Below are 22,149 nucleotides of genomic sequence, written 5' to 3' on the forward strand. Positions count from 1 at the left end.
GCTCCAGGGCTGGAGCCAGGCTGGGAGAGCTGGGGGTGCTCACCTGGAGAGGAGAAGGCTCCAGGGAGAGCTCAGAGCCCCTGCCAGGGCCTGAAGGGGCTCCAGGAGAGCTGGAGAGGGACTGGGGACAAGGGATGGAGGGACAGGACACAGGGAATGGCTCCCACTGCCAGAGGGCAGGGCTGGATGGGATATTGGGAATTGGGAATTGTTCCCTGTGAGGGTGGGCAGGCCCTGGCACAGGGTGCCCAGAGCAGCTGTGGCTGCCCCTGGATCCCTGTCAGTGCCCAAGGCCAGGCTGGACAGGGCTGGGAGCAGCCTGGGACCGTGGAAGGTGTCCCTGCCATGGCAGGGGTGTCAGGGGTGGCACTGGATGGATTTTAAGCTCCCTTCCAACCCAAAAAATTCCATGACTGTCTGATGAACTCCAATTCTGCAGAGATTTGGATTAACCAGTATTTGTGGCTAAAACTCTCTATAGTGGAAGGGGAGAAGCTGGGAAGCTCCTGCTTGCCCAACAGGTTAGAGTCAAACCTCCTGCTTTGAAACCAAAGCATCACTTTGTAATTCCATTTTAAACATTCCTAGAAAAATACCCAACTGACATCTCTCAGCCCATTTTCTTGTAGCTGAAAACGCTCAGCCTGCATTTGTAAATCACCCTTTCCCAATCTTTCCTCATTTTCAGTTATTTTCTGTCAAGTATCTTATCTCCCTTAAAACTTTTCTGCAAATTACTCGTTCCTTTGACATTAAGACATAAGCTGTAACGTGGACAGGCCTCTGATCTTCCAAACCCAGTTAAACCCAGTAATCAGACTTTAAGCTGATTTGAAAGTGAGTTGAGCTCTGTCTTCAGTACTGTTTTTTTTTTTTTTTTTTATCTGAGATTTAGGGAGAGATGATCCTGCTGTGGAGCAGGGACTGGGCCAGGTAATGCTCTTAAGGTCCTTACACCCATCTTTCCTCTCCTGAGCTGTTTGTAGCTGAAATGGAGCCTTGGATGAATAAAAAATGGGTTTAAGTGACAATTCTTCACACTGAACAAACACAGGGAAGGAAAATACAGGAGACATATGCCATGTTTCTGCTCTGATTTTCCATGGCCATCAGCTCGTCTTTAAAACAAATCAAGAAATAAGAGAAAAAGGAAAAATAAAACATAAAAAGAGCTTCATTTCCAGCAGCAATTACCAAATGAAGCCTGTGCTTAATGGGCATTTGCAGAGGGCACAGACACCACTTTGTGCTTCTGAGTTCTCATTAGAGCTCGTGCAGCTCCCAGCTGACAACCTGATAATTCTCACTGATAAAACAAATCTTTCTGGGTTATTGCTGCCTTCCTGCACTGTCCCTGCTCGCCCAGCTCTGCCTTGAGAATTGTCAGGATTACAGAGTGAGCTGTGAAAACCCAGTTAGTGGGTGGAAAGTATATATTAAAATAAAACAACAAAACAGCAAAGCAAAACACCCACTTTTTCTGCTTTCTGAGTTTTCTCTCTCATCCCATTTTCCCTGCTATCCTAGGAGTGTTTGTCCTTTATGAATCAAAAAAAAATTAAAAAAAATCAGAGCTGACTCATGTTCCTTTTGAAATCAAATATCTAAATCTCAGCACAAGGGTTTGTGTCAGAGGCCACCATGACTTCCAGTGAGTGCCTAGCAGCAGGAAAAGCTGGAATCTCCTCTGGAATTAACCTGCCCTGTTGTGCAGGCAGCACCACGCCAAGAGCCACCACTGTGGTCTTTTGGAGTATCTGGGGTGAAAATCAGAGTTCCTTGGAGATATGTGGGTGCTGGAAGACCTGGGATCTCTGAAATACCCACAAATAAGGTGCCCAAGGTGCTCCTGGAGATCTGCAAAAATTCCAGCCGGGCTTTTTACTTTCCTGTAATGTAACACATCTGGAATTTCAAAAGGACAGCTCTGCTTTTCCCTGTGCTCCTTTAGGTGGCTAAGAGTGAGCTGAAACTATAATAAATTAAATTTAAACATAAGCACTCATGTGGGGGCACGCGTTGGTTCAACGGCGTGAGCTGGGAAATGATGGAGCTTCAGAGCCCTGCCCTGTAGGAAAAGTCCTGCAGCTCATCTGGAAACAAGTTCAGATGCAAGAACTTGTGTCACACTTAACCTTGGTTCTGGATTAATCATCAGGCAATGATTAAATGGAGTCGGTGTAAATTAGGATTGAATTGATTTGGGGTGGATCACATGGAGACTGTCCTGCTCTGACAAATTGGTTTTCAAGAGGAATTTTTCCTCCAGCCCAGTCCCCTTCCATGGACTGAACAGACAGTCAGTGGAGGGCACAGGCTCTGAATTCCTGCCTGATGCAGGGCCATAATTCCTACCCAGAGAGGCTCCTGGTCCTACAAACCCCACAGGTAACTCAGTGAGGGGCAATTCACCGGTTCTGCCTTCCCCCAACACCTCTTTCCCAGATCATCTCCTGAATCCAGAATCAGAGCAAGACTAAGTGGGGGCAGAGCAATTGGGATGCTCTACAACCAACCCACACAAAAAACTGTACTCACAGCAGCCCAGATATCAGCAGATCTGCCTGAAATGGCCCCACATTTAGGATCTTCCAGCTTCAGACTGTGGCTCTGCAGGGGGATTTTGGGGTTGTCCCATGCACTCATTATGGAGAGAAAAAGAAATAGCAGGATTTAACACTTTGAATCCCTGGAACATCCAAGGCCAGGTTGGATGTGGTTTTGGAGTACCCTGGGATAGTGTAAGGTGTCCCCACCCATGGCAGGGGGTAGAATGAGATGGGCTTCAAGATCCCTCCCAGCCCAAACCATTCTGGGATTCTCTGATTCTCTGAATAATTTTCAATCATGGCAAAGCCAGAGGAGAGTGAAAATAAAACTTAATGCTGAGTAAACTCTGCTGTGGAAGAGGTTACAGTGACTGGAGCTTCCCATGGAAAATGAGAAGTGCCATGTCACACCTGAGGTGTGAGACATCCCACCATGGCAGGAGGTGACCTGGGGCTGAGATTTGTTATTGCAGCATTGCAGGTAGGGAAGGGTGAGGAGAAATTTGTGAGTTTGACAATGCAGCTTCGAGAAAGGCAGTGCTGAGGCAGAGCTGGGCCTTCCCTTCCCCTCCAGATGTGTGGGAAGCTCCCAGCAAATGCCAGGAGGTGACACCTGGGGAGGGAGCAGAACAGCAGCAGTTGGTTGTTTCCCTGTGTGTTTTATAGCAGGTTGTTTCCTTGCACATCCTGATTTCAGAGAGCACACGAGGTGGGAGCAAGGCTCAGAAGCAGAGGATCAACATCCTCTTTTATTATGTGTAATATAAAATATAGCTGCTGCTGAACATCCTGCTGCTTCTCTGTCTGTGATCATTGTGGCTGAAACACTACCACCACAATTTGGAATAAAACAGTTACAAGAAATGCTGGTGCCTCTTGGTTGGAGCTTTCTTTTCCCCCTAGGGAGCAAAAATATTGCAAATATTTGTCTGTCACAAAGTGCTGTGTCCACCTCTGGCTCCTCAGCACAGGAAATACGTGTAGCTTGTGGAGTGAGTCCAGAGGAGACCACAGAGATGCTCCAGGGCTGCTCTGGATACAGGCTGGGAGAGCTGGGGGTGCTCACCTGGAGAGGAGAAGGCTCCAGGGAGAGCTCAGAGCCCCTCACAGGGCCTGAAGGGGCTCCAGGAGAGCTGGAGAGGGACTGGGGACAAGGGATGGAGGGACAGGACACAGGGAATGGCTCCCACTGCCAGAGGGCAGGGCTGGATGGGATATTGGGAATTGGGAATTGTTCCCTGTGAACAGGATGAGCTTTAAGGTCCCTTCCAACCCATTCTATCATTCTATGGGGCAATCACATAATTAAGCAAACACATAATTAAGAGTTGCCAAGCTCAGTCTCCCATTTGTGCTGTGCCAGGAGCGTGCTGGCATTCTGCATCCCAAGGAAGTGCATGGTGTAGGAAGGCCCTGCAGAGCTGACAGTGTTCTGTTCCTCTCTGTTCCTGTGCAGGCCAGGCGTCCTCGTTCACGCAGCAGCCACAGGACCAGGTGGTGATCGCGGGGCAGCCGGTGACGCTGCTCTGTGCCATCCCCGAGTACAATGGCATCGTGCTCTGGATCAAGGACGGGCTGGCCCTGGGCGTCGGACGGGACCTCTCAAGTAAGTGGAGACACCCTGTTAGAACCCTGGGTACTGAGGTGTTGTGATGGGACTTCAGGGTTCACCTCAGAACCCCGGGTCCCTCCCCTGCAGATTCCCTCCCAGGTGTGTCAGTCCCCTCTCCTTTCCCCTCCCAGCACTGTCTGTCAGTCCTGGCATTCCAGAAGGGAATTGGCAGATCCAAAGCATGCCCTCTACCCCTGGGGGCATTGGGCCATCCAGGTGTCCTTTGTCCCTTTGTCCCTCCCCTCCTGTCCCTGCTTGGTGGCTCCCTGCCCCTTCCCTGCCCCTCTCCTGGGGTTCAAAGGAACAGCAACCACGGGCTCAGGGAGTTCTGTTGGAGCTGGTGCTGCATTCAGAGGCCTGTGGGCCAGAATAAAGCTCTGGATCCAAACCCTCCATCAGAACCGACTCCTTTCCTTCACCATCGCCTTAAAGCTTCTCCAGCAGAGGGAAACCTGAGGAGCAGCCCCTGTTATGGGGGGAAGCTCCATCCCAGCACCACCAGAGCTCCTGCAGGCCTGGACTTGTCCCCACGGGCCCAGCTGCAGCACCCAGGCAGCCCAAAGTGTCTGTGGGGTGAAACACCACACACCCAGCCAGCCCAAAGTGTCTGTGGGGTGAAACACCACACACCCAGGCAGCCCAAAGTGTCTGTGGGGTGAAACACCACACACCCAGCCAGCCCAAAGTGTCTGTGGGGTGAAACACCACACACCCAGCCGGCCCAAAGTGTCTGTGGGTGAAACACCACACACCCAGCCGGCCCAAAGTGTCTGTGGGGTGAAACACCACAGTGCTGCTGTTTGGTTCAGCACCAAGGGCCAGACAAGCACAGGCACGTCCCATCCAGCTGTATTGATTTTATTTCAATATTACAATACTGAGGATTGTAAACTTTCTGTACTGACAAACAGTAACCCCCAAGAAAACACTACATTTTACCTAAAACTGTAAAAAAAGCCTTCTAAAAAGTAAGTCAGGACACCACCTGTTAGAAACCTAGTTTGTAAGAATAGTAAACTTTCTGTTCTGACAAACACTAACCCCCAAGAAAGCACTACATTTAACCTAAAACTGTAAAAAACCTTCCAAAACTAAATAATGAAATGAAAATTATGTATGTATACTTTAAAGAGAAGTGTATAATATCATGTCATAAAAAACTTAAAATTTAAAATTTTTAAATATTACAATATTATATATATATTAAACACAATTTTATAGAATAGAATAGAATAGAATAGAATAGAATAGAATAGAATAGAATAGAATGATCAAATTTAGTAAACCTATATTATTTTATATATAATATATAATATAATACATATAGATATGTACAATTTTTATATATATAGCAAAATAAATGTTTTAAAACCAAAACTAATCCTTCTTCTTCACCTTCTTCTTCATAAGTTTAAATAATATTACATAATTAAATAGAAAATTAAATATAAATAAGATAAATTAATAATAAAAATATAAATAAAACAACAATAATAAAAGTAAATAAACATAACAATAATAAATCCAAATAAAATAAATAATTAATTCAAATAAATTATTAAGTTAAAATTATAAATTATACATTTAAATATAAATAAAATAAAATTAGTCACAAATAATTAGTTATTAAGTTAAAAATAAAACTAATTTCAGTGTTATTTCTTAATTAACCAATTTATCCATAAAAACACTTATAAATAAAATACAACTCCATTTTAACATATTAAAAAAAGATACTATAAAACTCACAATTTATAAAACTATAATATAAATAAAAACTAATAAACATCTAAATTCAAACAAAAAATACCATCTCACACATGTAATCCCAACTTTAACAAAAAAAAAAAAAAAAAAGAAATTCCACAGCCATCCTCAATAAAGAAGGAAAGCAGGATCTCTCCTCACCCAACATTTTTTTGGGGAATGTTTTCATTTCACTCCAACACCTTCCAGTCCACCCAAACATAGGCACTGATGCCTGGAATAAACCAAAATCTGTTTCACTCTGACACAAAACAAACCTGTTGGCTCCCACAGATATTGCCTGTCCCTTTGGAAAGGCCTGGTTTGATTTCCTTGGAAATTAACATCACCTTTCCAAAATGTGGGATGAAATGTTTTATAAATGTTGGAAGTGCCTGTTTTGATATTCTCAAAAATGAAAACAACCATCGAATACCCTGAGTTTGAAAGGACCTACAAGCCTCTGTTTACTTTGGATAAGTGTTTGTGGCTTCCTCAATCTTTGGTTTTGGCAAATTATAGTTTGGTGACCAATTGCTCATAAGTCACATTCCTTAATCCCACACATTGAGGGTTAATTGTAGCTGGTGAAGACAGGTGCAATACTGGGGAAGTTTTGAGTTTATTCTGTATATTTTGCTGGAAAACACTAATTTGGAACTGAAATATTTCACGTGAGTAGGAAGAGTGTTTGCTGGAACAGCCTGGGAGGACATGGAGCCCTTCAGGAGCTGCAATGTCCCCCAGGCTCTGCAGAGTTTGGACACATGTGACGCTGCTCAGCTCTCAGTGACCTGGGAGAGTTTTCCCCTAGACAAGAAGCAGCATTGAGAAACCAGGGGAGGCTCCATGCTTTTTGGTCTCCAGGGACCCTGCTCCTCCCTAAAGTGCAATGCCTGCTCCTTTTTCCCTCAATATTTTATTAATACCTATAATTGCACATTTACAGCTGTGCTCGAGTGAGCAGCCCCATCTTTACCTGTTTTTCAAAGCTCTGAGCCACAATTTTTGCATCTATTAGAGAGCTGAGCTTCCCATGCAAGACCTTGCAACACGACTGAGTAACAAGAGCTCCAGTGAAGTAGGGAGCTGATGTGAATGACTTGCACAATTAACAGAGCCAGGGCTGCTGGAAGCCACAGGAGCTGCCAGCTCGCGTGATACCAGCTCAGCCAGTGTCTAATTAGCACAATACAAACAAACCCATCATTTGTACTCCTCGCGGATCAGGAGAGCAAATCCTGCTGTTGATGACTCGAGAAACAACAGAAGCACGAGTGTGTGCCAGTGCTGGGTTACACAGGGCACAGGAGGACACAGGGGTGGCACTTTTCCTCCTGTGTGTCCATCCTGTGTGTCCGGCCAGGCTGACCAGGGCTGCAGGTGCCCCCATGTTGTGTTGCACTAAATTGTTATTTAGTTGTTTGCACTGAGTGTTTGGTAATTTGCACTGTTCACATTACTTGTATCCCATGACCTGAACAGCCCACCCAGACACAGATTCTTACATCCTCAGACCCCTGCCGAAGCTTTACACAGAGCTAATCATGGTTGTATTCCAGGGTGTCACCTCAGCTGACTCCAGGAGCTGAGGATATTCCATGGTGGGTTGCAGAGGAGCAGGAGGTGGTGGGTTTCCTGGTGGAAGGGCTCACCCTTTTTCTTGTCCAGGGAGGTTGTGAGTGGCCCAGCCCTGGAAGGGTTCAAAGCCAGGCTGGAGAAGGCTTTGAACAACCTCATCTAATGGGAGGTGTCCCTGTCCATGGCAGGGGGACTTGGATCCCGATGATCTTTAAGGTCAAAACCAAACCTTCCAACACTTAACATTCTATGATCCCATGATTCTTTGGGATTTCGGTTAATGCTCCTTCATCAGCACTTCTTTTTTGAACCTGTAGAGCAAAATGTGCAGTCTCTTTCCTGGATTTAGCAGGTTCTTTCTCTCTCTTTGGGCTGGGTGCCCAGGAGGGGAGGAAGCTGCCTGGATCCTGGGAGTTGCTGTGGGATGCTTGGTCTCTGAACCCATGCTCTGCTCTCCTCATCCCTGGGCTCGTGGCCCCAGCTTGTTGCAGCACATATTGCAGTTAAGACAGCCACAATACACAGAGTATCATCATACAACTTCAGAAAGCTTCAACCCATACAGAGTAACACCACATCCTTTCAAAAGGCTTCAAGCATCAGCACTTCTTGTTCTTTAGTCCTCATGGTTCATGCCTTACACCTGTGTGCCCTGTGTTCCCTGGGTGGTTGCTCAGCACACCTGGGCACTCCATGGCTCAGTGCTGTCAGTGCTGCTCACAGCTGTACCCATGGGGATGAGGCTGGGCCACCTCCGCTCCCAATCACCACAAACTGTGTGCTACCCCAGCTGCCTCCTGACCCGTGCTTTGCCTTGGGCAGGTTACCCACGCTATCTGGTGGTAGGAGACCATCTGTCAGGTCAGCACCACCTGAAGATCCTGCGAGCTGACCTCCAGGATGACGCCGTGTATGAGTGCCAGGCCATCCAAGCCGCCATCCGATCCAGACCTGCCCGGCTGACCGTCCTCGGTGAGTCCTGGCTCCTCAGACCCTCGGGGTTTGTTGGGCATTCACTGCCTTCGTGGTCACACTGAGTAGCTTTTGACAAAATGTGTTGTTGCTGGATCAAGAGGGCTGGGAATGAATCCATGGTGAGAGCAGTGGGGGAGCAGCTCAGTCCTGAGAACAGGATCAAAGGAAGCTGCTTGGGGAGTGAAGCAGCTCTGGGGTGGAGTATGACAGTTCTAGGAGTAACACAGCCACCAAGTGTTTGGCACTTCAGCTTTATGGATTTATGCCCCAATTCAAGAGAGTCTGTCCATAAATTTAAGGATGTGAAGAGTGTCAGTGTCATCACTTATGCGTTACCCTGCCTACAGGACCAGGACAACTCCACCCGCTGAGAAAAGACTGGTCTCATACTATGCAGTATTTTTAAACTATCTACATACTAATATTTTATTACCCTGTGTTTCTCAGTAATTCATCTTTCCCATGAGCAGCACAGGAGGATATTACCTGGAATTACAAACTGGAAGTGACTCCCACAATCATGTAGAGGACCTTTTGTTGTGGGAGGTGGGTGGGGAGCACTGGCAGAGCTGGACGGAGGCTCTGGAGAAGGGGAGCACTGGAGGGCTTTGTTGGCCATCTGGCAGAGCAGGAGGGAGGCTCTCCCCACAGGAGTGCTGGGAAAAGGCAGGCACGTCAGCCAGGCTTCCCGGCATGGACGTGGCTTCAGAGAACTTAATGAAAATGGTATTTTTCTCAAGCAGCTTGGACAAAACCCAGTCTGTATTGCTGCTCCCAGATTCATCCTGATTATTCAACCCTCAAAGTGAAACCATTTGCATATTTAAGTTTGTTTAAATTGAAGATTGGATTTCTTTTTTCCTTGTTGTTTTTATTCCTGGTTAGTTTCTAGGGAGGAAAAAAAATCCTCATTTTAAAAAGATCCAAATCAAGAATTTCTGTGCTTTTAGTCAGATCAACACTGATTAGTTTTAAGCAGCCAAAAGAAGTGAATTAAGGTACCAGCTGTGGTTGAAGGTGCACCTCACTGGAGTCTGCACTGTGAAAATGCGTTCCAATTCCTGGTTTGCAATTTCCCCTGCATTTGTTTTCCTCCCTCCACAACCCTACAACATCCCCTACTCCCAAACTTTCACAGCTGCCATCCCTTCCTTCCCTGACCCTGATGATAATGATGATTTCTCCTTCTTCTCAATCAACCCTTGGCAGCAGCTCAGAGCTCTGACATGTGCCATACATGAAATAATCCTGGAAATGAATAGGAAAGGGGAACGCTGTCTTGCTCACCGACAACCCCTCCTTTGCCTGAGCTCCCTCCTTCTGTTGTGAAAGCAGAATACATTGCGGGAGCCAGACAAAAGAAATAATGTTATTTAATTAGAGCTAAAGATTTCAAAACTAATTTAGTCCCAGGGCGTACGTCAGAGCTGCTGCGAAGCGTTGATTGAGCAGAGAGATGTTTTTATGGATCAAAAGGAAATCGTTATTATCTTTGGGGTTATGGAATGTGTTGAATAGATGGTAGTTAATGTTTATGTGGATATACATAGTAGTTGCTAATTGGTACATTTACCTAAGATGTTCAGCAACTTATATTTGCAGAGTGTTTTCCTTTTAAGAAAATTAAAGTTACAGCATGTTCAATTTAGGACAAATCGATGAGCCAGTGTGGGTTTGGAACTGACTGGTAGCTCATCTTTAACTTTAGGGGTATTTATGCAGATGTTCTGAGGTAGGGAAAATGATCACAGCCCCAAGGCTGCCAGAGCTCCAGGAGCATTTGCACAATGCTCTCAGGAATGGACAGGGTAGGATTGTTGGGGTGTCTCTGCAGAGCCTGGGGTTGGAGTCAATGATCCTGTGGGTCACTCCCAGCTCAGGAAATTGTGTGATTCTATGACATTTCAGGCTGACTGGGGAAGTAGGAGTGATGATCTCACCTTTTCAGGGGGTTGGTGGTCAGCAGTTCACACTGCTCCTTTGGGATGGGGTGTCCTGTGCTGGCAGCAAGGGCAGGGCCTGCTGTGGGATCTGTGCTCTGTGTTTCAGCCACCCCACTGGAGGGGAGAGAAGTGGCACATGAAGAATAGAAGCCTTAAGCCCCCGTGTTTCTGACAGCTGGGAACAATGTGCAGCCTGTCAGGCTGAACTCACTGCATGGTAGGGGGGTAACACATGTCTGTGAAGGGGGAGAGACATTTCTGGTGCTTCCAGATGTGCAGCACCACCAGCTGTGCAGACATGTCTGCTCTTAGCATGCAGTGTGTGAGCCTGCTGTAGTTGTGAGCTAAGCAGCTGCGTCTGGAGGGAGCTGGATCTCCCAGATTTCATCTCCCTGGGTTGGGAAGGGATGTGCCAGGCTGCCTGAGCTGCTCACAGAAGATGCCTGGGGGGTGTTCCTTCATCCCAGTCTGCCCAGCTTCACCGAGGCTGCAGACTTCCCCTGGGCAGGAGAGGATCCCTGAGGCATCCCTGGAGCTGGGTGCAAACCATGCAGCTCTCTAGGAAGTGATCAATCACATCTGAGGCAGAGCTGAGAGGCTCTGGTGGCTGGGGGGGCTCTCTCTGGTGGTTGGGGGGACTCTGTTGGCTGGGGGGGCTCTGGTGGTTGGGAGCCCAGCATCTGCTGCTGGTTTCTCAGTGACTCAAGGGCTCTTCAGCCAGCTGGGTGTTAGAGGCAGTTCTGGGGAACTTTGTCCTGCTCTATCATCCGCAGCCTTGTCTCTGGAAAAATGACCCTTCATGGTTTTTTGTATGTGTTGGTGCTGCCTTGTCTGTCCTTGCCAGATTTTCCACTTCCTTGGTATCAAGAAATCCCCTAATGCCTCCAGATTTAGGCTCCAGCTGCTGTCATTCATGTCTGACAACAGCTTTATGGGGCTGATGCCTCCTACCTCCCTGCTCATATGCTGAGCTACACCATATTTTAATTAAATATTTAAGGTTTTGTCACATTGTTTTCAAATCTACATGATTAAATGTAGTGGAACAGATCATTCCATAGCCTTGGAAGTCCAAACACTCAAACAGACGAGCCTATTACTGTCATCAGCATCAGGGAAAGTCTTTTCTTTGTGGAGTTCCAGGGACAAATATTGCTGGGAAATGTTGTGAATGCATCCCAAATCTGGAGGGTTCCCCTTCTCCAGGTCTCCCTCACCCTCCCTCCTACCATTGCCCAGACTCTCTGGGGAAGGAGTCCCTGCCCATTCTCCTCAGGATATCTGCCCCAAGCAGGGAAGGTTGATAAATCTGATGGGATGGGATTTGGGACATATGGAGACATTCAGATTTTCTGCAAGCAAAGGATGTCAAGGCAGTTTGGCTGGGGACCCCAAGCCAGGCAGGCTCTGGGAAGCCACTGGAGGGCTTTTTGCTACCTGGTACATCTCTAATGGCAGACTGCTTAATTTATGATCTATTTAACTAAGCCAGGGTATTAATTAAATAAAGTAAGAGCCTGATTAGGACTTGGAGAAATTTAAAAATAAAATCAGGCAGCAATCGAGCGAAATTGCAAAGCAAACACTTTGGCTGTAACCACTGGAGAGTTCCCTCCAGTCTTCCATCAAAGCTCAGAGCAGGGAGGGCAAATACAAGAGATTATATTGCCAACAGATGTGTGTTGTTAAAATATGCATCTGCCAGCCGTGTAGCTTCAGGAGCCAGAGGGCTCGCTCGTGGATCCTTCTGCACTCGCGGGACCGTGAAGGAATTTGAGGCCCCGGCAGCCGAGCTGGGATTTGCAGACACGTTAATTAGCGATGAGTTCCCAGATCTCCGAGGCAGCCAAGCGAGGAGAAACTTTGAAGAGAGCTTTGGTTTCCCTGGGAGGGAGTGGGGAGGGAGAGGACAGCCCTGTCTCGCAGCACCAATGTGGCCACGGCATGGTGACACCTTGGCCTGTGGTGACACCTGGGCCTGCGGTGACACCTTGGCCTGCCATGACACCTCGGCCTGCTGTGACACCTCAGCCTGTGGTGGCACCTCAGCCTGCAGTTTCACCTTGGCCTGCAGTGACACCTTGGCCTGCAATGGTGACACCTTGGCCTGCAGTGACACCTCAGCCTGCAGTGACATCTCGGCCTGCGGTGACACCTGGGCCTGTGGTTGTAGCAATGTATCTGAACAACCAGGCCACATCGTGTACCAGCCATGCCGCTTGTAGTTATTATCATTAGAGCCCTCTGGAATTCATCAAGGTTACTAAGACATAAATTGTGCTAAATTAGGAAGAAGAAGCTGAGAAACAGAATTCCAAGACCACAAGAACTGGATAAAGGAGGGTGGTGAACCACCTGGACTGTAACCAATGACATATTCTGAGAAGTGTGTGCAGAATGTGTGGACAAACCAGAGGCACCAATGAAGAGATGTGTGATCAGTGTGTGCAGGAGGGTTAGAATATATAAATAAGTGCATAATGTAAACAATAAAGGGCTCCTGCTTAATCATATTGGTTAGTTGTCCAGGAGTCCTGATTCTCCAACTTGCAGTGACACCTCAGCCTGTGGTGAGAGGTTGTCTGGCAGAACCCACCGTGCCTGGAGGATGGAGCAACCAGGACAATGAAGCAGATGGATGACGAGGTGTTGGGAAACTGGATGGCTCCTCTCCTTCATGGCACCTTGGCAGGAGCATCCCAGAGCTGTCCTGGTCTGTCCTCCCCAGCAGGAGATGTGGCACCTCCAGCCCAGTGATGCCTTGTGAAGGCTGACCTAGAACAAAGACTGGACAGAGCTAAAGAATAAAGTAGAGATTAATTAGGAGGCCTCAATGGACATACCTTGGTCAGCACAAGAGCCCAGCCAGGGCTACACCCAAGATGAACCAAAATGGTCACAAAAATGAATGACTGGTCACAAGGTTTCTCACTTTTATAAATTCTGCTCCATTTGCGTATTGGAGTTAACCGTCCAATTCCAGCTTTAGCCCATGCAGTCCCATCCTGCTTGTTTTTCTCTCTTCAACCCACATTGTTTGTGCTTTTGGGCCTGAGATTTAGATCATGGATTATTTGTCCTTGGTCCCCAGCTGGATCATGAATTGTTTTGTTTCCCTATTCTGTGAAGAGAGCTCACCATCCCTAATATGAAGCCCAGACCCACACACTAAAGCAGCACAGAACCTGAAAAATGTAAAAGCTAAACCTGAGGCATCACCAGCCATGTACCTCAGGCTGTCCCAGGAAGCTCCCAGGCAGCACTTGGTTGGCACAGGGGGAAGGTTGGTCCCAGAGGTGCCAGTGGGAAATTGGCCACAAGCAGGAAAAGGCAATATGAGGGTGTGAGGAGGGAGGCAGGAGAGCTACTTCCAGAGACTTAAGGTGAATAATTGATAGGCAATTAACTTGTACCTTCACCTTTTATAGTCTAATTCCCTCTCTCCTCCCTTCCATGGCCTCTTCTAATATTAACTCTGTCTTCACGTGTGTCCCATTAGGAATAAAGCTTTCTTATATCAACATGAATTATTTAACTCTACAGATTAAGTTAATTTGAAGTGAGAGCTCCTGTCTCTTTACAATGGCACAAGGCAGGGACAGGAGGAGGGTCACTGGGGTGTCAAGTGTATCCACATTCAATCACAGCCATTTTCCTCTTTTTATTTTATTTTTTTATTTTATTCCAATCCTCTTTCTTGCAAAGTCTATCCAGTCCTCCCCTGCAGAGCAGAGTAAGCATTTCCATTACCAAAAACGATGGTTGGCAGCTTGAGACATCTGCATTTCCCAGCTTCCAGGCTCTTTAGTGGAGTTTGATCAGGAAATAAAGAGGTTATGTCCTGGGTAAATGCCCTTTCTCAACATTTGTTTGTAATGCTGAGCTGCAAGAAAGAAAGTGAGGAGGTGATGTTTCAAATCCAGAAACAGTTCAGCGTGGAACCCTTTTTCCACACTTTTTAATAGAATTCAATTCTCTGAATGCAAAATTCAGAGCATGTAGAGCTGAGATGTCAATTCAGAAAAAAAAAAAAAAAAAAAAGAGAAAGAAAAAAAAGTGATGAAAATGTGATCATTTTCTTCCAGACAGTCTCTTCTCCTTGAACAACTTTAGGTCTTCAGAAAGCTGCATTTTCTGCTGGGAATATTTTCAGTGGCAAAACAGCAAGTGGCTCTACTGGGAACGAAACAGAAACATCAAACAATCGAGCGCAAATCCCAAATAACCTAAATATTTGATGTCGTGTCTGAGCAGCTTAAGTTACAGCTCTCTGAGCCAGCTCCTTCTGATAGCAGAGGGTGGCCAGGTTTCCTTGCTCTCATCCCTGTGTGGCTCTGGGGTGGGAAGGCATCTCCATGGGGTTGACCATTCCAGAAAAACCCAGGGGCTTAGAGGTGAAAGGCAGCCACCGCCTGGAGCAGCATAGAGCTGGAAAACAGACCACAGAGAGAGCTAAAAAACTGGGTCTTGAGATCCCCCTGGGTGGGTTTCACTATTGGAATAAATCACACAAAACTCCATTTTCTTCATGGTGGAAAAAGCTCCTACTTTATCCATGTAACTCATTTTTATATAGTTTACAGACCTCGTGTGTGACTCCAATGGGTTAGCAGCCTTCTTGCCAATTATTGGTTAGTAAAAGGTATTTTACTTGTCCATCAAATCTCTCTACTCTTCAATTGTTTACATATTTTCTTCACTGGTTTTCATGGGGTACGTTCAATGTTTATGCAGGTGTTAGTGGTTTTTCACCCAGGAATAGATTGTTATGTTAATGAACTGCTCACAACAGGATTGATTTCACATGGGAACTTGCAAAGTGCTAGCTTGACAAGGCCAGCCATCTACTTAACAGAGCAGGCTGATTTTATGAGGCCTTTCTTTTATAATTTTTCTACTTTGCTGCAACATTTCACCTGAGTGCTGGGAAGTGCTGCTTCCCCCATTCTGGAGGGATTTGCACCCTGTCTGTGAGGAGAAGGAGGAGGAGACGGGAAGGCAGCATCTGCATGAGCTCTGTTCTCCTTACTTCGAAGGAGAAGCAAAATGACATCTTTATATCCCCTGCAAGTACATCTGGGCTGGTGGTGGGTGCCAGGATGAAACTCTCTGTGGGACAGAGCCACCCACCTCAGGCTCTGCCAGGGTCACAGCAGAGGAATAACAACTTTGCAGTCATACAAATATGGGGAGAAGAAGGCTAAGGCAGGGGTTTGTTTCACCTTAAAGGCATTAAAAATTATAAATATAATAGAACCATGGAATGCTTTGGCTTGGAAGGGATATTAAAGATCCTTTAGTTCTGCTTCCTTGCTCTTCCACTATCCCAGGTTGCTCCAAGCCTCCTCCAACCTGGCCTGGGACACTCCCAGGGATCCAGGGGCAGCCACAGCTGCTCTGGGCACCCTGTGCCAGGGCCTGCCCACCCTCACAGGGAACAATTCCTTCTCCAGCTCTCCTGGAGCCCCTTTAGGCTGTGGAAGGAGCTCTGAGCTCTCCCTGGAGCCTTCTCTTTTCCAGGTGAGCACCCCCAGCTCTCCCAGCCTGGCTCCAGCCCTGGAGCATCTTCTGTGGCCTCCTCTGGGTCCCTCTGCCAGGTCCATGTCCCTCCCCACAGGACAGGGCTGGGTGTAAGCAGGGGCTGGTGTTCAGTCACATCAGGGCATGTTCAGCAGGGCCAGCCCAGCATTAATCAGATGCTGCCACTGGTCCCCCAAACCCTGCTCCAGATGGGCTCACACAGTTCTTAGAGACTTTGTATTTCCTAAATGCCCTGGGGTTGACTGATGCCGCCTCTCCCATCAAAGTTTCCCTTCCCTAAGCCCTCAGAGCCACACCAGCATTCCTACCTGCACTCTGAAGTACCACAGAGTAAATAGGAAGAGACACAGATAGAAATGATTAATGTTTGTGTTCCTGCACCAATCTGTGATTCCTTGTCTTGATGCAGGGAGGGCATCGTGGTTCTGACCCGTGGTTTTATCGAACACGAAGCATTTGGCTTTTCCCCGCACTCTGCTGGGCTGGGCTGACCTGATGGATGCAAAGCACAGAGGGCTGATAAAAAAACCCTCCTGATCTTTAGTCATGCCTTTGTCTCTTCCCAGCCTCTTCTGCTGGCTCTGCCACTGCCCTGGGCCCCGTTACTCTGGCTGTGATGGCCATGAGGGTGCTGTGAAATGATGTGAGGGTGCTGGGGTCAGGACCCCTCTGAGCTCACCGCTCATTCCTGTGCCTGCAGCCCCTCCTGCTCTGGGCAGGACCCCTCTGCACCTCACTGCACAAGCCAGCTGGGGGCCAGCAGCTCCCTCCACACCCCACCAGCCTTTCCCTTTCCCCACCCAGCGCCTCCAGCTCCCTGGGTTGCCCATGGACAGCAGGCATTATTCGCTTCATGCGCTGCTGAACCGCTGACACCTCACATTGTGCACGAGCAAACCTCGCTTTGCTCTCCCTCCTACGCACGATTCTCCCTGTTGCCAATCAAGGCCCAGCTCCCCCATCTGCATCCTGCCCGTGCTCCTCTGCATCTGTGCTCACAGCAGCCCTTTGTGCCTCTCCCAGCTGCGCACGGATGCCATGCCCGGAGCCCAGTGGTTGTTGGTGACCTGACACAGGTATTGACTGCCTCTCCCTTGTCAGCTGGCAAAGAACGAGGCTCTCGGAGCGTGACATCACCTGAGCGACAGCCCCCGCTCGGCCATCGATTGCCCAGGTGACAAATGGAGCGGCAGCTCAGCAGGGCAGGGCAGGGTTGGAGCCACTCTGGGAGAAGATGAAGGGATGCCAGCCCTCTGCCTGAAGGGATGCCAGCCTCCTGCCCGTGCCCAGCCTGCAGGAATGTTGTTTCCTGCTTCCAAGAGCTTGGCCAGCCCTTTTTGCTTCTCTTGCCTTTCCCTGCTCCATGAAGCGTTGTCCAGCCTTGCCCCACTGTGGCAGAGCTTCTCTGTCATCATTGGATGGTTCAGGCGTCCCAGCAGAGCTCCCAGCATCTCCCAGCTCAACCAGCATCTCCCAGCCTGTGGTGAAGGAATCTGTCACACATCCACACAGTGCATTCCCAGTGCTCTTGTCAGTGTGATAGATGCCAGCCTCCAGTCCTGCAGGAGCACTGGGATGGGCTGGGAGCTGTGCCATTCCTTCTGGCTTCAGCTGGGCTGTAAAACTGGATGGTCATGTCTTACTGACTGACCTGTGGGTGCCCTTGGTAATTAACAGGAGAACAACCTCTCCTGCCCCAGGATATTTCTTACATGCCAAAATAGACAAATGACCCTCTGGAAGGGGCTATTTCTCTATTTCTCTTTTTTTTTTTTTACATTAAAGGTGCCTGATGTACTCAGATTTGCCCCCTTCAGTGGGCAAAGAGAGGTGGAAAGCATGGACATGGCATTGGGTGACCCACCCAGGACTCTCCAGCCTCCTGCTCCAGGGAGTTGGGCCAGGGCTCTCCCACAGGGACAGCCACAAAGCCACAATATCGGGTTCCTTTAAACTCAACTCTGACCTCCACAGAGAGAGACAAGGGATTCATGGCAAATTATGGATTTAACACCTATGATGAATCCCCATTACAGCATGAAATGAGAAAGGAAAATGTAGCTAAATGGAAGATTTCCCCTGGGCAGCAGGAGGCTGCAGTTCCTGAGAGGCTGGGGAAAATAGAATGAAAAAAATGGGGAAAAAATAGAGAATGAGAAAAAAACCTTGTTCGATTAACTAAATATTGCAAAACCTTTACAAGTCACTGCTTGCAGGTTAGTGGGGTTTAAAGGCCAGGGCTCAGACTCTTGACACATCCAAGATTTTTAAATCCATCCCCTTAGTTGTCATGACAAGGGGAAATGAAATACTGTTGATGATGGTCCCTTGGGGGCTCAGAACAACTGATCCCCTGTCTCTGGGGCCAGAACCTGCCCTTCATTACATTCTGAGTGTAGCCTGACCCTGCATCTTGTCATTTCCCTTTGGGAAATACCAATGGAGCATCAGAAGGATAAAAAAAATGCACTGAAAAGTTCACTTTTATCTTAGAGCAAGCTCCTGGCTCCCAAACATGAAGTTTAAGGCCAGGTTGGACAGGGCTTGAAGCAACCTGGTCTGGTGGAATGTGTCCCTTCCCATGGCAGGGGTGTGGAATGTGATGATCTCTAAGGTCCCTTCCAACCCAAACCATCCAGAATTTGGGATAATGCATCTGGAGATGAATTCCCACAGGGAAAAGCTGTCAGTAGCTGCCACTGGGTTGCTTTGCTGGAAGTGCAGGAAGGAAGACAGGCTTCAACAACCAAATAGGGTTGCTGAGGAAAATCAGAGAAGGGGCTCCCACAGTGCTGCCTGCTTGGCTTGTTCTATGGGCAGAGAGGGAATTGGGTCATTTATGGCCTCCATGGAAACACACACAGCCTGGGGTCATTTCTGTGGTGCTAAAGCCTCCATGTGCAATCCTTCAGATCCCTCAGGCTCAAATCCCTCCCTTAAAGAGCAGGAAAAAGGAGCAGGGTGAGGCAGGAACAGATCCCTTGGGTCATGGGTTTGGTCCCTGTGCTCACTGCAGCCCCGGCTGTGACAGGAGCACATCCAGGAGCTCGGTGCAGTCACTCATCCCCAGGGTTGGGCAGCGGCCAAGCAGAAGCACTGCAGAGTCACAGAGTGGAGACAAGTGTGTATAATCTCCACTGAGTCATAAATCATGGAGGAGCTGAACTCTCCTCCCCATGACCCCGTGGATCCTCTCCCCATCCTCATGAGGGCTGGACAGCCTGCGGTGGGTTTGGATAATCCCAGGAACATCCTCATACCTGGTGGCTGTTTCTTATTCACGTTGTTGCTAGGGAATTCTGCAGAGATTTCTCCTAGTGGGTGAGAAGTGACTTTCAAATCAGTGGCAGCATGAAAAAATTGCAATGGAAAAATAAGAGTCTTTCATGAGATCCCATTTAATTGCTAACGAAGACAAAAATCACAGCTCTCACATTTGGTTCCCCAACAAAACCCAGATAGCAGCTGCCCTGTACGTATCTGATTCCAACTGGTAGGTTTAAAAGATACAGAAGGTATTTAATGATGATGATAATGATTTACATTTATATAGTGCCTTGTATCCGCTGGGATCACAAAGTGCTTTATATATGTATGGATAAAAATATACTGGATAACAAGCACTCCATCCATCACCAAATCACAGCCCCTTCCCTGGCGAGCCTGCAAGCTGTTCAGGAAAGAGTTTCTGCATTTCCAGAGCCACTCTCCCTCCTCGCTCCTGCAGTACTTGGGGTGCTCTACGGTAATTTTGTAATAAAACCAGGTGATAAAAACACTTTAAAAACAATGTCATAAAAAGGAGAACCCTCAGTGTCATAAAACGGCACGCAGAGGAACAGGAGGGGAAACTTGAGAGGGAGAAGGTTATAACAGTTTTAAAATAAAACAGAGTAGGTTTGGGTTGGATATTGGGAAGAAATTCTTCCCTGTGAGGGTGGGCAGGCCTTGGGACAGGTTGCCCAGAGAAGCTGCCCAGCCCCTGGAAGTGTGCAAAGCCAGCTTGGATGGGGCTTGGAGCAGCCTGGGACAGTGGAAGGTGTCCCTGCCCATGGCAGGGGAGTGGAATGAGATGAGCATTAAGACCCCTTTGAACCCAAACCATTCCATTATTCCACAGTAAATAGGGACAGTTACCACCAGGAAGATCAGCCTTGGAGTACAAATGTCCTCCAGCTGCTCTGAGTTAGGAGGTGAAGAGCTTGGCCAGCAGGAACAGCCCCAAAGCATGGGTACTATCGGAGCTGGGTAGTCAGGAATCTCCCAAAATTACTTTGGGGGTAGCAGCACAGAGAAAAATCCTGACACCTGATGCTCAAATGAGGCTTCTTCTTCCATATTCTGGCTTTGTCCTGCTGTGGAACAAATCTGTTCCCATGGGCTGGGTGCAACTCAGCCTTCCCCCAGCAAGCTCTGCCCACATCACCGTGTTTTGGTGCCTGTCCTGGGAGGGATGAAGCCTTCCCAGCCCAAAGTCCTCCTGAATCTGGAAGGAGCCCCTCAGTAACGCCCCTTTGGTGGCAGCCTCAGGCTCAGCTGGGCCTGGGAGGCAGGCGAGGGGAGGGGAGGACGGAAGGCAGAGAGAAATCAAGGCTCTCAGAGACATTCATTCAAAATTCATAGGCGCAAAATTGCAGTCTGCATGGATTTGTTTCCTTTGGAAAATTACAGGAAGCTACAGGCACCAACAACTGTTATTCAAATAGCCACTTTGGATGATTAGGATGGCAGGAGGCTGTACTTACACATGCAGACCCAATATAATCAGGCGTGAGGCAGGGTGGGAAGGCAAGGCCGGGGAAGGGAAGCTGGAGGAGCTCAGAAGCAAAAACAGCAGCAGGGTGGCTCTGTGGGAAGAGCCATGGGGCCAAACCCAGCCCCACTGCTGGATCCAGCAGGAGCAGCCAATTAGCTTCCTGGTTTGGGTGATAAGGAAAGCACAGAGCTGGGAGGTGATTCCTGGGGGAAGTTTCTCAGCCCTCGTGGGTCAGCAGCTAAGAACAGGCAGTGCACAGGGCTAAGCACCATTCCTGCAAGGAGGGCTTTGCTCCACCCTGCACATGCATCACAGCCCAGAAAGCACCACAGAGTCACACAATCCCACAATGGTTTGGGTTGGAAGGCACTTTAAAGGCCACCTCATTCCAACCTTCTGCCAGGGCAGGGACACCTTCACTACCCCAGGTTGCTCAGGTTAACCTCTTCATCTCCTGCCTTCCAGCAGAAAAATCCATCATCACTCCCCTGCCTGTCATAAATCAAGAAAAAAAGTTTTGCCCACACTGAATTTATTTCTAAAAAAAAAGAACTTTAAAGCCACACACACACAAAACCCTGAGCAAATACTGCTTTGAGGATTGGCCTGTGGGTCAGCAATGAAACGCAAGCAAAACATCTGAGCCGTGAAGGGTGAAAATTGTATAATAAAAGTAAACTCTGCAGTACAAGCAGAGGAAAAACTCCTGGCTTTGTACTGGGGAGCTGCTTCTCTCTCTTTTAAAATGCTTCTCTGCAGCACCAGAGGTGTCATGCAGCGCAGAGCAGCCAAGAGCATCTCATCCTGCGCCGGCAGCAGCTCCGGCGCAGCCCAGCCCTCCCCACGGCTGCGCCTCTCCCGCGGATGGCCAGGTTCCAGCCGCCTGCCGCGGCTTCGCGGGCGCCTCGAGGTGTGGGGGAATGTTTGCACACAGGCCCTCCAGGCCCATCTGTGCCTCCGCAGCAGCAGAACACGTGGCTTGGCAGGGTTTGGCTGGAAGCACCGCGGGAGCAGCGGGCACAGGCACCCAGAGCCGCGAATTCCAACCTGTGGGGCCTCAGCCTGCCGGACCCGCAGCCCTGCAGTGTGGGATTCACATCCTCTGAACCTGAGAGAGGCAGAGAAAAGAATGATCCAAACAATTCTTATCTCATTGGCTGCTCCTGTGTTGTGCCAATGTAGAATGTAATATGGAGATTGTTTACTCAGAGTGATGGGGTTTTGTTTTCTTGGCCCATCAGGGCTAAGCGCGTGTCCGAGGTCAGCAGACAGCCACAAGATTTTGTTCAGTTGAGTGCTTGTGCAGTTTCAGTCTAGATGTAGTGTAATATACTATAGAATAATATAGTATAATAAAGTAATTAATTAGCTGTTACTATAGGACACAAAACATGACATGGAGTTGCTGCTCTTTTTAAGGTTCTCCCTGAACCTGAGAGAAGCAGA

General features: G+C 48.2%; 1 protein-coding gene across 3 annotated transcripts in view; it reads left to right on the top strand.

Moving 5' to 3' along the window:
- Positions 1 to 22,149, top strand: part of KIRREL3 (kirre like nephrin family adhesion molecule 3) — a 412,450-nt gene that overhangs the window by 295,875 nt on the left and 94,426 nt on the right. For all 3 annotated transcript variants that reach the window (XM_058819093.1, XM_058819091.1, XM_058819092.1), the window contains 2 exons: positions 4,006 to 4,155; positions 8,311 to 8,460. In XM_058819093.1, the coding sequence (XP_058675076.1) occupies positions 4,006 to 4,155; positions 8,311 to 8,460 (300 nt within the window). The remainder of the gene's footprint in view (positions 1 to 4,005; positions 4,156 to 8,310; positions 8,461 to 22,149) is intronic.

Source organism: Ammospiza caudacuta, chromosome 23 (genome assembly GCF_027887145.1).
Source record: "Ammospiza caudacuta isolate bAmmCau1 chromosome 23, bAmmCau1.pri, whole genome shotgun sequence".
Classification (NCBI taxonomy): domain Eukaryota; kingdom Metazoa; phylum Chordata; class Aves; order Passeriformes; family Passerellidae; genus Ammospiza; species Ammospiza caudacuta.